This window comes from Octopus bimaculoides, chromosome 20 (genome assembly GCF_046866305.1).
Source record: "Octopus bimaculoides isolate indiv1 chromosome 20, ASM4686630v1, whole genome shotgun sequence".
Taxonomy (NCBI): Eukaryota; Metazoa; Mollusca; class Cephalopoda; order Octopoda; family Octopodidae; genus Octopus; species Octopus bimaculoides.
Genome location: NC_142947.1, coordinates 46865806 through 46880805, shown reverse-complemented (window position 1 = coordinate 46880805; position 15000 = coordinate 46865806). Strand labels below are relative to the sequence as shown.

General features: G+C 37.0%; 1 protein-coding gene across 1 annotated transcript in view; it reads right to left on the bottom strand.

Moving 5' to 3' along the window:
- Window positions 1-15000, bottom strand: part of LOC106874346 (uncharacterized) — a 96595-nt gene that overhangs the window by 22635 nt on the left and 58960 nt on the right. The window contains exons 3-7 of the mRNA XM_089338537.1: window positions 9123-10146; window positions 6878-7086; window positions 6292-6463; window positions 3853-4079; window positions 3010-3191 (exon numbers count right to left, since the gene is read on the bottom strand). Coding sequence (XP_089194663.1) covers window positions 3010-3191; window positions 3853-4079; window positions 6292-6463; window positions 6878-7086; window positions 9123-9729 — 1397 coding nt within the window. The 5' untranslated portion in view covers window positions 9730-10146. The remainder of the gene's footprint in view (window positions 1-3009; window positions 3192-3852; window positions 4080-6291; window positions 6464-6877; window positions 7087-9122; window positions 10147-15000) is intronic.

Genomic DNA, 15000 nt, shown 5'->3' with positions numbered 1-15000 from the left:
CAGCTGACCATCGAAAGTGATAACCACGATATATATATATATATATATATATATATATATATATATATATATATATATATATATATATATATATATATATATATACATATATATATATATAATGATAATATTGAAAATAAGGATTACTCCAAAGTAGCAATAGCATTGCCTGTAATTCTATAATTATATTCTGCCTTTTAAGACCAACCCATGTTTCAATTGCATCGATTAGTATCCGTTGCATTCGCAACCTACTATAAGACGGTGCAGTCTCTTCAGGGTCTTTACTTGATATCCCTCAATATGACCGTTTAATGGTTTTCTTTTATAAACTCTGTGCTATAGAACTGTCCGATAAGTCAGACGCGAACAATCTCTGTTTCAAGTTCTTACTGGATAATCATTTCCAGTTCATCATATCGAAACTTTGTATATTTTAAATGTTAATCATTTATTCATGCTAACATATATATATATATATATATATATATATATATATATATATATATATATATATATATATATATATATATATATATATATACACACACAACAAATTATACATGCTTGTTTGGTCATCTTACCACCCGTACCCTCCAGTAACACTCTTATCTGATTGCACAGTATCACCGTACTAACTTTAACCACGCGTCACCAAAACTACTAAATCAGACAACACACTACATACATATGTGTGTGTGTGTGTGTGTGTGTGTGTGTGTAAATGTGTGTAAGTGTGTGTGTGGGTAGGTTATTGTTACATTTTTGCTTTTCTTTATTGTCGTCTGTGTCTGTTCTGGATGTTGCGGATGAGTTTCCTTTTTCTTTATTACTCCGAGTATGTTTTTATTGTGATGGTGGCGGTGATGTTGCTGATGGTGAAAGATGGAGGTGGTTAAAGTGGTGCTGTGATCGACGTATCCGCTGGGAAATATGTGAAAGTCTGAAAGGGGGCGGGAATAGAGAGAGTGTGTGAGAGAGAGAGAGAGAGAGAGAGAGAGAGAGAGAGAGATTTGTACGAAGGAAGTTGAAATTGAAGTTGATGATGATGATGATGATGACGACAATGATGATGATGATGATGGTGATGATGGTGGTGGTGGTGGTGGTTATGGCGTTGGTGATGGTGACAGTGGTAGTAGCAAGTGCGAAGATGATACTGTAATGATGATGGTGACTGAGATGAAGGGGATGATGTAATAGTAGTAGTAGTAGTAGCAGCAGCAGCAGCAGTAGTAGTAGTAGTAGTAGCGGTGGTGGTGGTGGTGGTGGTGGTGGTGGTGGTGGTGGTGATAATGGTAGTGGTAGTAGCGAAGGAGGTTGTAATGGTGGTTTATGGCGTTGGTAGTGGTAGTGACAGCAGCAGTAACAACAACAGTAGTAGTAGTAGTAGTAGTAGTAGTAGTAGTAGTAGTAGTAGTAGTAGTAGCGGTGGTGTTGGTGGTGGTGTTGGTGGTGGTGGCAGTAATGTCACAAGTGTACAATAAACTCACTTCACCTTTCTAACATTTAATAAAATCAAAGTGAAATTAAATTAAATCCTGGTTCAAACGGAAATACTTTGATTTTCTGTAACATTGTTGTTGTTGTTGTTGTTGTTGTTGTTGTTGGTGGTGGTGGTGGTGGTTGCGGTGGTGATGTTGTTGTTGTTATTGGTGGTGGTGGTGGAGATAACAGTTATGATATTGGTAGCGGTGGCGTCGTTAATGTTGTAGATGTAATTGATGTTGTTGTTATTGTTGGTAATGATGGTGATTGTGGAGGTGGAGCTGTAGTAGTAGTAGTAGTAATAGTATTAGTAGCAGTAGTAGTAGTAGTAGTAGTAGTAGTAGTAGTAGCATTTTTACTGTTGTTGTCTGTGGTGGTGGTGGTGATGGTTGAATCATTGATGTTCCCATCTTTGTAATTTTCGTTATTGCAATTGTAGTTGTTGTTAGTAGCAGATGCATCATCATCATCAGCAGCAGCAGCAGCAACAGTAGCAGCAGTAGGAGTAGCAATAGCTGTAGTAATGCTTGTTGTTAAGTGAAAATGGTATAAGTAGTGACCTTCACCTTTACCACGCCCCTCTCCAAAAACTGCCGAAACTAATGAGATTATTGTTTAATTTGACCATTTGTGAATCGAGGCACACCATGTCAATAATCGGTGAATTTGTGAGTCAATGTGTCTGTGAGTCTGTGAGTTTTTGAGTCTATGTGTCTGAGAGTCTGTGTCAGTGTGCCTGCGAGTCTGTGAATCTGTGAGTCAATGCCTCTGTGAATCTGGGAGTCTGTGAGTCAGTGAGTGCGGTTGTCTAGGAGTCTGTGAGTCAGTGAGTGCGGGAGTCTAGAAGTCTGTGTGTCTCTGTATCAGTGAGTCGGTGCGTCAGTGAGTCTGTGGGCCTATCTGTGAGTCTCTTTGTCTACTTGCTTGTGAATCTATAACTCTGTGTGTCTGTGTGTCCAAGCGTTTGTGTAAAGGAACTGTGTCTAGGGTAAACATTTAGAATGGTAAACATTGTGGAAGTGGGGGTCTTGCGACAGCTCTGGCGACCATCTGGTAAATAAGGGATGAAAAATGGCATCATTTGAATTGGATATATGTTGTTGGCAGTGAGAGCATATAGGCCTTTAAATGCACATACATGGCCGAGTAGTTTTAGAAGTTCGTTTCGTAACTACGAAGGCCTGCGTTCGATTCCACTGCGTAATATTGTGGGAAAATATCATTTTCTGTAGCCTCGAGTCGACAAATCATCTTGTAAATGAATCTTTGTAAACAGAATCTGTATTCTGAAGCTGCCGGGTGGATTGTTCGTGCAAATAAAAATGTACAGCCGTGTATATGTATGTATGTATATGTGTATGTATGTATGTATGTATGTATGTATGTATGTATGTATGTATGTATATGTGTATATATGCAAGAATGCATACATACATGGATTAAACCTATTAAATAATCTAGTCTTAACATTTAAAATGCTATGATGACGACTGGTCTTCCCCCGAGACGAAAAATACTTACTTGTATGATTCTGATGACGGGAAGGAATAGTTCCATATAACGGCCATGGTAAGACCATCTATTGCCAAGACTGTAGAATTAAACAGTGGAACCACAATGTCTTCGACGCCGTCTCCCGTCAGATCTAAGAGAACAGGTGGCGTCATCACACCTTTACTGTCGTCTCCGTAGATTTTCTGTGCCTGTCAACAAAGAAAAGACAATTTCACTTAACGCCATCAAACATCATTACAATTTCTTGTCACATAATGTCACCACATAACGTTACAATGTCTGATTCACTTAACGTTATCTCATAATTTTGCCATTTCTCTTTCGTATGACGTCATCACATATTACTATTTCTAATTCGCTTAACGTAAAATATTACAATATCTGATTCACTTGACGCCATCATATAACATTACAATTTTTATTTCATATAATGTTTTCATATATTACTATTTCTTATTCACTTAAGGCAGCGAGCTGGTAGAATCGTCAGCACCTCGGACAAACTGCTTAGCGGTATTTCGTCCGTTTATACGTTCTGAGTTCAAATTCCAGCGATGTCGGCTTTGTCTCTTTTACTTTTGATATCAATAAAATATAAGCCAGTCGACGTAATCGATTAACACCTTTCTCGAAATTGCCGGCCTTGTGCTAAAATTTAAAAACCACTACTTCTCCTTCACTTATCGTAATAGACTACAATTTCTGATTCATTTAACGTCATCATATAAACATTACAATTTCCCTTTCCGTTAGCCTCATGGCTTTGAATCAGTCACATGACAACAATTTCTCTTGTAGGATCCTTTAACCAAGGAAGTGAAATATTGAAAAGTTACGAAACAAACTTACTCGCTCAATTTTCCCTGCATAGAGATCAGACAATGATATCCTCCAGAGAGAACCAGGGTGAGTCTCTCCGCCAGTGCCGAAGATAACCATTTCTGTGCCGCCAGGTAACATATATACTTGGGGTGAGTAATACGACTCCCTTTTATCGGGTACTCCAACCCAACGCAACACATTACCGGCTTTTCCGCTGAATATCACGATACGACCTGGCAACCGGAAGACACTGTCTGAAAATAGGAAGAGAGAATAATACAGAGATTACACACGTACATACACACACACACATACACACACACACACACACACACACACACACACACACATATATATATATAATATATATATATATAATATATATATATATATATATATATATATATATATATACATATATATATATATATATATATATATATATATATATATATATATATATATATATATATATATATATATATATATATATATATATATATATATATATATATATATATAATCTGGCGTCGCTGATTGGCCAATGCTCATCGGCGAGGTCGATAGTGATTCGTTTACTCTCTCAACATTCGTGAATGTGGGGCCTTCTTGTACATGCGTGCGTGCGTGCGTGCGTGCGAGTGTACGTTTGTGTTTGTGTGTGTGTGTGTGTGTGTGTGTGTGTGTTTGTGTGTGTTAGAGCCGAATATTAAAAAGCCCGAGTTTAACGTCTTTTAGGGTTTGCTAAGGGATTGAACTCGTGATCAACTATTATGTTTGTCCGGCATTTTTCTCATGATCGATGTCAAAACACAACTATCCCATCGCCAGATCTTCTCCCACCAAACATTCATTTAAAAGCCAAACGTGAAGATCACACAATTGATTTTAGTGTTTGGTTCTGAATAGTCATCTGTAGTATGTGGGTTGTCTTTTACAATGATGCACCTACTCCACCTCTCTCCCTATCCTCCTTCTCACCCTCTCTCTCTCTCTCTCTCTCTCTCTCTCTCTCTCTATCTATCTATCTATCTATCACTATGTTTCCGTCTGTCACATTATATTAATGTAGGTTTGACATCTCTTTTGTTTCTTACAATTTTCTTCGATACAAGAAGCATTCTTTTTGCCACAGACAGGATATTTGGTCGCCAAACAAAAAGCAAAACTCCTGCACATTCACTCTCACACACACACACACACACACACACACGTACACGCACACACACACGTACACGCACACACACACGTACACGCACACACACACATGTATACTCATCTCCCTCTTTCTTTTTCTCTTTCAATTTATTTTAATATAACTTTATCGATTTCTGAACTAAAAGACAAAACTCTTTTGTTACTCCGTGGACAGCAATAAGTTCAATTCTATTGTAATCTTTTGAAACTTTGGCATATTTTAACGCCATTAAGCAACTAGATTAAATTGTCTGTAAATGTTCTTGAAAAACCATAATTTTCTCAAAGTAACGCTATAGTTATTTGCCTCTTATAGACAACCAAACTCTCAAAGATTTAACCAGAGTGTCTCTATGCAGTCTGTGGAACTGCTAAAAGTAGCAGTCATATTTTCCTTGAACGTTTCCTACCACCTTAAAAAGTGAAGTACACACTGGATATTTGGTCTTACTTAAACTCTATCTCAAGCCTACAGATCCAGGAGGCCACAAGAAATTATTTGGATTTTCAAGGCGTTTGACCTAAGAGTAGAAGATACACCTTCGCAGGTTTGACTCTTATGTGCGACTGACACTGTTTTTTTTTCAGCAAGTTGAAAGGAAGTGACTTGCTTAAAGATACAACCCACACAAAAAGACGTGACAGTCACAGATAGAACGTCTTTGATCATGGATCTACTCTATCATAGATGATCAAGGTTGACCAACAGCATACTGCCTGACCCATGAGACGAAGCGACCACCTGTCCATTGTGAAGTGAACACCTAAACCACACGAATACACGCCTTCACAATGTTATCTTAGATAAAACCTATAAAAATAACATAATTGTTACGGCTGGACTGTCTTTGATCCTAAATCTATTCTCTCATGGATGACCTTGGCTCCCAATAATAACGGCAACAGCACCATACAGCTCGACTCGAGAAACGAAACCGCGATTTAACAATTGTGAGCCCAACTTTAACCGCAAAGCCACGTGCCACTGCAACGTAGCTTTTACAAGTGCCCTTAAAAGACGCGATGGTCACGGTGCGATGTCTATCTGTTATAGAACATAGATTTGCTCTATCACAGACAGACCAATACTGACCGCGATCACCACGAGGACGACGACGATGTCCACCACCACCACCACCACCACCACCACAGACAATAACAATAACTACTACTACTACTACTACTACTACTACGAGAGAGAGAGAGAGCCCATTAAAGTGCATCAGTTGTTATTGTTTGGCTTTTTAAAAGGTAGATGACGTCACATACTCGGGTGCTGCAATGGGTCACCGCCGTGGACAGCCAGCACGTCTAAAACCCCATCACCATCGAGGTCACGGATGAACTGGGCTGTGTAGAGGTTCATTATTCCGTTTTTGGCCTTTTGGTGACCAAAGTCCCAAATTAGGGTTCCGTCTCGACCGCTGATCACTTGGAACACCTGGAGGAGAAAAGATGAAAGTTGGATGTTAAAACAGGGATCGTTTTGATGGCGGGGGAGGGGACAGTATGTTACCAGCATCAGCATCATCAACAAGAGCAACAGCATTAATAACAACAACAACAATAACAGCAATAATAATAATAATAATAATAATAATAATAATAATAATAATAATAATAGTAATAATAATAATAATCCTTTCTATTATAGGCACAAGGCCTGAAATTTTGATGTTGGGGTTAGTCGATTACGTCGACCCCAGTACTCAAATGGTACTTATTTCATCGACCCCGAAAAAGACGAAAGGAAAAGTCGACCTCGGCGGAATTTCAAGCCTTGTGCTTAGAGTAAAATGAAATAACAACAGTAGAAAAAAAAGATCAACATGAATAGAAGTAAGGGTATACGTACCCCGGCGCGACCACCAGCCAAACAATCCGGGATATTGTCCCCATTTAAATCTGAGTTACAGTTTAAACCATACACCTCATGGTTACTGTAGTGCCTCCAGAGCTCCTTGCCCGTTTGTCCTTCCAAAGCCATCACACCCCCGAAACATGGGAACGTATTGTTGAAGTAGATTTTACACACCACTTCCGGAATATTCTTGCCATCAACACCTGTGGGGCGAATAAGGATAGAGGTTAACAAATTAAAACACTTACAAATCATGCGTCTATACATGCGTTCAGCATATATGATGGCCTTCCACTCAGGACTGAAGAAGACCATTGCTGACTTTTAGGAACAGTGTGTGCTCCAGGAGTGACTTATATCTTGCATTTGTGGCTCCGTTGGTGGTTAATGAGCCCCGCTCTTGACAAGTATACACGACTGCAAACATTACAAACCAAGCTTTCCCCATTCACTACACCAGCAGCGCGCTTTCGAGCAGCACGCTTAAGTTCTTCATGCAGTATACTTATATGTATGGCTTTATTGGCCGAGGTAAATATAATTTGGACGCAATCGAATGTCATTTCTTTGCGACTAACGACTGTTCTGGTTATGTTTCCAAGAATGCAACCACTTTCTTAGAAATATACTCGGTGTGTGTCCTTTTAAAATTATTCATTTATTTATTTTTTACTTTAAAATATGTCTTCAATTGTTTTATAATTCATTTTGTCTACACACATGCACGCATGCACACATGCATATACATATGCGTTTATAATAAGCGTTGTGTGTGTGTGTGTGTGTGTGTGTGTGTGTGTGTGTGCTTGCGAGTATATGTGTACGTGGACATGCTCGTGCGTATACAGACCGATATAGTAACCAGTGAAACAATCTACATTAAACTTTTTTTTAAACTCTTCTATAAAACTAATTAATAATATTTCATTCAGTAATATTTAATTAGTTTCTATACTTTCTGTTGTGTGTTACTTAATTATCCCAGAACATTAATTACCAAATCTTCAGCATTCGTTGATTAACGTTGGTTAATAACTGATGTATGAAACTCTGGCTGAACGAGAGAAGAGGAGAGCAAACATCTGTGGCTATAATTACGCCATGGCTGACGAGACGTGTTGTGGTTGAAGTAGCGATATCGGCATTATTAGAAACATGTCCTCTCCCTGGGTCTTATAACCTCAAAAATTGATTTTGAAGAAGATTTGAGAATATTTTCTTATTCCTCTACCATATGGTGTCTCATTTAATTTTCTCCAAAGACTAATTATAGTGGAATATTACGCAGTTGGATGATTCATTGTGAATTTCAATTATTACGTTATAAACAAATATTAAATTTGATGCGAACATGTCTAATATCGTGAACCAAGAAATTTCTAATTAATTAAAGCTACACCTGTATGAGATGAAAAATTAATTAGCTTAATGATTAATTCTGCTCAAATAAAGCAAGGGAGACAACATCGGAATAAATAAATTTTGAAACTGAACGTTGTGAAGAATGACTCTGGTTTTTACTGCTATGTTGACAGCAATGGGCATCTTTTGCTTTCATCGGAGCTCTTCAGTGAAGTACAGCGTTCCCAGAACTGTCAAACTTAAGACGACTGAGATGACATTATTACATTAAGTGTTTTGAGTTAAACTGTAATGTGTCGTCATCTCTGTGGCATTGTGCGGTCATAATCTCACTGCTGAATTAACTAAATGTGATGTGTGGGCTGGAGGGGGTGGGGCGTAACTGCGTACGGGTCCTCATCACTCCCGAAGACCTCAGAGCCATACTGAAACTGTCTCTCGTCGTCGTGGGTGAAGTAACAAAAGCAGCAGTGGTGGTGGTGGTGGTGGTGGTGGTGGGGCTGGTGGTGGTAGTAGTATTGATACTAGTGGTGTGGAGGTGATAGTGTTGATGCTGGTAGTTGTGGTGCTAGTGCTGGTACTGGCATTGGCGATAGTGGTGGTGGTGGTTGTGGTGGTGCTGACGGCGGTGGTGGTGTGGTTGTGATGTCTGTCGTGGTGTAGATGGAGTTGGAATGGTGTAGGCATCGTTGTGGAAGCTGCTACGATGCTCTAAAGCTGTGGCGGTGGTAGTAAGGGTGTGGTGGGGGCTGTGGTGATGGTTGTGGTGTGTTGGTGACAGTAGGGATGCTGTAATTGTGTAGTGATAGCTTTTGTAGTATGAAAGTGATTGTAGTAAAAATAACAACAATAATGGATGATGAGAAGTCGTTCATACCTGTTCCGAATCCAAAGATGATATCCAACTCTCCGTCGGAGTTCACGTCAACCAAGCGTATTGCTGATTCGGTGGTGAGTTTTGGCAAACCTACTACCCACACATCTTCCACTTCAACATTGGAACAACCAATTACGTTCTTGTCAAACGGCAGATAACCATAGTCACTTGCAGAAGACCACTGACCAGACGTCGACTGCCAGCTCCCTTTACCATTCTTCTTCAGATTGTCGGAATCACCGGAGAAGGAACCCACCATATACAGGACGAGTACCATTAATGTACTTAAAGTACTGACCAGAAGTAGGAAACAGCAGATGGGACGAACTAAATATCTACATCGACAGGGTGGACGGCGTGTGGTCACTTTGGAGCGAGAGCAAGGACGGACCCGCGACCGAGAACGGGCGTGCATCAATGGTTTTGAAAGGGAAGCATTGTCTTCGTTGCATTCATCGACGAACACATCTTCGTCTGAGTAACAGTCTTGGTCGTAGTCATCTGCCCCATAACTACTATCACTTCCGGTCCGCAACAGACTTGTCTTCTGTTCGGCATTGTTGTTGTTGTTATTGCTGTTTCGGGCAAATATAACAGTTGAAGACATCGTTCCTTTTTTTTTAGTGTACTCCCTTTGCCTTACAATTTTTACTCTTTGTCCTTGTTTTTTTTTCGTACTCTTTTCAATTTATTTCGAGTTACTTTCTTGTATATACTTTTAATCCATAAAATATAATTTGTTTTTCTTCGTTTTGTGTATATGAATGTTGTAGCTGTAGTGCACGTGTATATAACTTTTATCTGTTGAGTATGTGTATATAAATGTATCATACAGTTTATCTGTGGAGTAATTGTTTCATTTGTACACGGTTTTCATATCTACCAGACTACAAGATTTCTTAACGACATGTATGATCTTCAATAGGTCACCGCATCCACAGATTTGTACAACTGATATGGCGTGTTCCAGATTGCACAGCAACTGGCAGACATTTTCACTTCAGACAACCGAATCCGTTGACATCTGCAAAAACAGAATTAAAGAGAACATTATTAAACGTCGACGGTTTCATATAGGCATATAGTTGCATACAAAACCACATAGATAAATCAAGACATACAGCTCTGTACAAGTTATAACAGCCATACCTGCACACATGTATACTTGTGCACACAGCTACACACATGTAGACCAGGGGTTCCCAACCGGGGTCCACTTGACCTTTGGGGGCCCATTTAAGATTTTGATGCTAAAATTTATCTGCAATAAATTGGTGCACAAAATATTTTAATTTTTTTCTCACAAAATTCCTAATAATATATAATTATGAAAATATAAAAGGCTTTTTTAAGCATGGAATGGGTTTGGAGGTTCAGTGGAATAAAATAGGAATGAAAGAAGTCGATGGTCAAAATGTATTGGAACACCACTGATATAGAAGAGTGATTATATGGATATATATAAAAGCATACAAACATTCACACACACGCTCGCGCACACATACACACATACATACATGCATACATACGTACATACATACATACATACATACATACATACATACATACAAACATACATTCATGCATGCATACATACGTACATACATACATACATACGTACATACATACATATAAAGATAACAACGCCAATTATGTCTAATTTCCAAAAGAAGTATTTTGCTTCTAAACTGAAAACAGTTTTTTCTCGATTGGTAAATAATTCGAAAATTACATGTTGAAAATCGCTCGTCGATATATTTTCAAAATTCGGAAACACATTTAGACTTGAAGCTCAAAATATATAAAGCTACATTGATGCTGAGGACAAGCGCACTTATAACAGAAAAGAATACTGGTGGAATATTCCTGCTAAAACCTTTGAAAATTGTAAGCGCAACAGACTAAACATAATGATTGAGGACAGAGAAAAGTATGTTTGCATAGCATTAAAGAACTGTTGTCCAGCAGACCATAAAGTGATGCTAAAGATTACAGAAAAAGATGCATCAATGTTTGATCAATAAGAAATCGGTAGATACATTTCCTAGTCAACGACTTCGTATTATACCTGTAATTGTTTGGGGAAACGTTGTTATGTAGTTTATTGTTATATAATCAATTCTGAGCAACTAGGGTTCATAAAACAAGAAGAGAGGTTTAGTTAAATAGCAATTAAAAATTATTAAGGATCCTGTCGAAATATGTAAAACAATGCAGAAGTTTCGTGTATAATAAAAGCATCTATATAGACGTGCAAATATATGTATTGGTACTGTTGCATAAATCCAAACATAAATTCACACATTTAATGACATGCATGCATATATATATATGCACACACATTCGTACACATTTAGATATACAGGGTGCGATGGGTAAATTGTAGCCATTTTATATTTTCAATTTCGCGCATGTGCATTGTTTGTTTTTGATTTTGTCGACTACACAGTATAGTAGAGTCAGTTGGGCACCGTCTGTGAGAAAAACAGCACCATGACGAATTCACTCTGCCAGAAATTTAGAAACGACATGCTGTACCGCTTGGCATTCGCACCGGAAGCTCCAATACGAACATTTCAGAGTGTTTGGGTGTCAATTTGAGGACAGTGCAATGTGAGGACATGTACCGAGAGTGATAAAAATCAAATATCCAGTCAACATCGTGGTGTTTGGAGTGATCACCGGTGATGGTGGCGTTATGCCTCCATTCGACTTCTCACACGGCTTCAGACTCAACACGGAGGTCTGCGATCTTGATTGCAACACACCAATCACTAGGCCATGCGCCTTTATGCATACGTACATACATACATACATACATACATACATACATACATACATACATACATTGTTTTCGTTATCCACATTCCAACGATGGAGCTTTGTATTTTTGTTAGAAGCCATTTCCTTCCTCAAAGGAAGAGAGTAAATAATTAAAAATAGAAGAGAACCATACATGAGTGTGTCTGAGTGTATTTTTGTGAGTGTGTGTATATATGTAAGTACGTATATATGCGTGCATGTATGTATGCATGTATGTATGTACGTATGTACGTATGTATATATGTATGTATGTATGTATGTATGTATGTATTTGTTATAGCAGAATACTTGGCGTTGTCCTGGCAACAATCCTCTCAGTAGTCAGATTCTTGAAAAAGAATCATGGTAAATCTGCATAAATCTATTATTTGAAACACAGAAACGTTTACATTCTTTATTACAGACACACAATTCAAAAAAAAAAAAAAAAAAAATCATCCATTCCCTCTGGCAAGTCATCGACAAACAATTTTCAAGGGAAGGCTTCTTGATAAACGAAGTTCTTAGTTTTTCCACCTTCAGCATTGACATAATGATTATTCTGGCTTCCAATACGTGAACATACAACATATGGTTCTATTATTTTTACGTGATTGATACTTAAAGGAACAAATATCTCAAGTTATTGATAGAAATTTAGAGTGGTATATAAATATAAGTTTTGTAGATTTTTTTTTTCTAACTGAATAGGAAATGGTTCACATTACTGATTGGTAAAGAAGTAAAGAAATATGTTAAACGAACAAACAAACAAAATACCATACGAAGAATTTTCTTTTAAAAATGGAACGAAAATGGGCGATATATAAATTTTCCACTGGATAGTGTCTCTCTAATATTTGTGGAAGCAATTTTTAAACAGATATAATCTCAACGAACAGGAAACACGCTAGACTTTAAAGTGGATTCATGGTTATAAATATCCCTAGTGGTATGATTGAACAGCTGTACAAGTGAAGAGAGCTATTGCAAGAAGTAATGGAAAGAAGTGCCTTTAGCGGCAGAATTAAGCGACTGATGTAGAAAGAAAGAGAAAAGCGACAGAAATATTTGACAGGCATCTAGTTTTTGTGACAAATGTTTTAGAATTAAACTCAAGCACCTAGGGGATGTATAGATCCAAATAAATGGTGCAAAACATTCTGTATTAAATGCTGTGCTATATTTGAGCATTTGTGGTTTTTCTTTGTAGTTTTGAGTAAATCGGACTCAAATGAACAGGTATACGTTCAGATGTATGATAAATAAGAATGAACAGGTGTATAGTTAAGTTTGTGCATACAGAACTATGCAAAATATTGCAAGGATGTAGTACATATTACGAAAGTAGCTATTATGAACACATAAGCACACAGAGTCATAAGAACCATGAGCTATACAAAACTAGAAATAGAAACATTGCTTGGTTTAATTCACTTTTCAACTAAAACATAACAATTAATGTGGTAAAACATTTCCTAAAAATAATCAGCTAATACTTTTCAACAGACCATAGATACGACAAGCTATTCAATACGAACAATATAAAAATATCAATAGCTGCCCAACAACACCGCCAACTAAGCTATTAACAAAAATACATTTAGAAATATACAACCTGCAGTACATGTAACTGGAAACGAATCAAAGCCTAAAACAATAATAATCAACCCAGCAACAGACTAAACGACGCTGCAGAAACTGTTGGATTGAATGGTACTCTTTGGTGTCGAAACCGTTAGGATTTCCAACATAGTTGCTGATGATGGGATTTTTGTGTCTATTTTGATAAAATCATTGTTATTGTGATGTTTACGTAGTTCATTCTATCGTGTTATCTTCATTTGTACTAGTTATTTAGGGTTCTTTCAGTTTTTTTTTCTTGAATATGGGACCAGGTCTAGTTTTAATTGTTTCCTTTGTCTCTTAAATTTATGTTAAGGGTTTACAAAAATCAAATATCTAATACAGTCAAGGTTTTACATCATGATGGATTCGTAACATAAAGCATATTGGCAGGGTAGAAACTGTAGTGTTACTTCAGGTTAGTCTTGATTTAAGAAATTTATGATCAAAAGCATTCCAGCCACGACTATCTCGATTGTTTACTTTTCATCAAGAATAGGACATCACGTATTATATTCTCTACTGTGCCCTCTATTAAGACGGTAGTGTGTGGCTTGAGTAGGTTCTGGCTGTTACATTTAGCAGGTCTATAATACATAGAGAGGCTCCTTCACCGGCGCCGTAGTAACTATAGCTTTCTGAATTGTAGTTATTACATAACCCAAGTTCAGTCTTGGTTCCTTAAATCTGTAACTAAAGATGTACCAAAAATGACCTCGTTTTAATATTTTCCAAAGCCATATTTTCAATTTGCCATTCTTTTTAAGACAATATACTTGCGATTCTATGGAGACTTTTTGTTGTTATATATATATATATATATATATATATATATATATATATATATATATATATGTATGTATACATACACATTTATATGTATATATATATATATACACACATACATATATATATTTATAAACACACATATATGTGTATGCATACATATATGTATATATATATATATATATATATATACATATACATATATATACATATACATACATATATATACATAAATAAACCCTACATAAATACACACGCGCGCGTACAGATATATATATATATATATACATATATATGCATATCGACTGTTTTGAAAACCAAGTTAGAATGTATGATGAGAATTGGTGGATAATGGACATAGTGTAGTGAAAAACTTAAATATGATACACAAAACTATAAACGACATGCTTTAAAATTATACAATCCACCAATTATTTTTTAAAATATTGTTGTTATTGTTGTTGTTGCTGTTGCTGTTGTTGTTGTTGTTGTTGTTATTCCTGGTATTGTTCTTGTTTGCCAAAAACTGAGAAAGATGTATTCTTTTGCTTTCGGAAGGGAAAGAAGAAAAATCGATAGAAAATGAAAAGCGAAATACTGCAAATGTAGTCGAAGAATGAAACAAGTTTATTTTGGAAAGAACAAATAAATAAAATGAATAAAA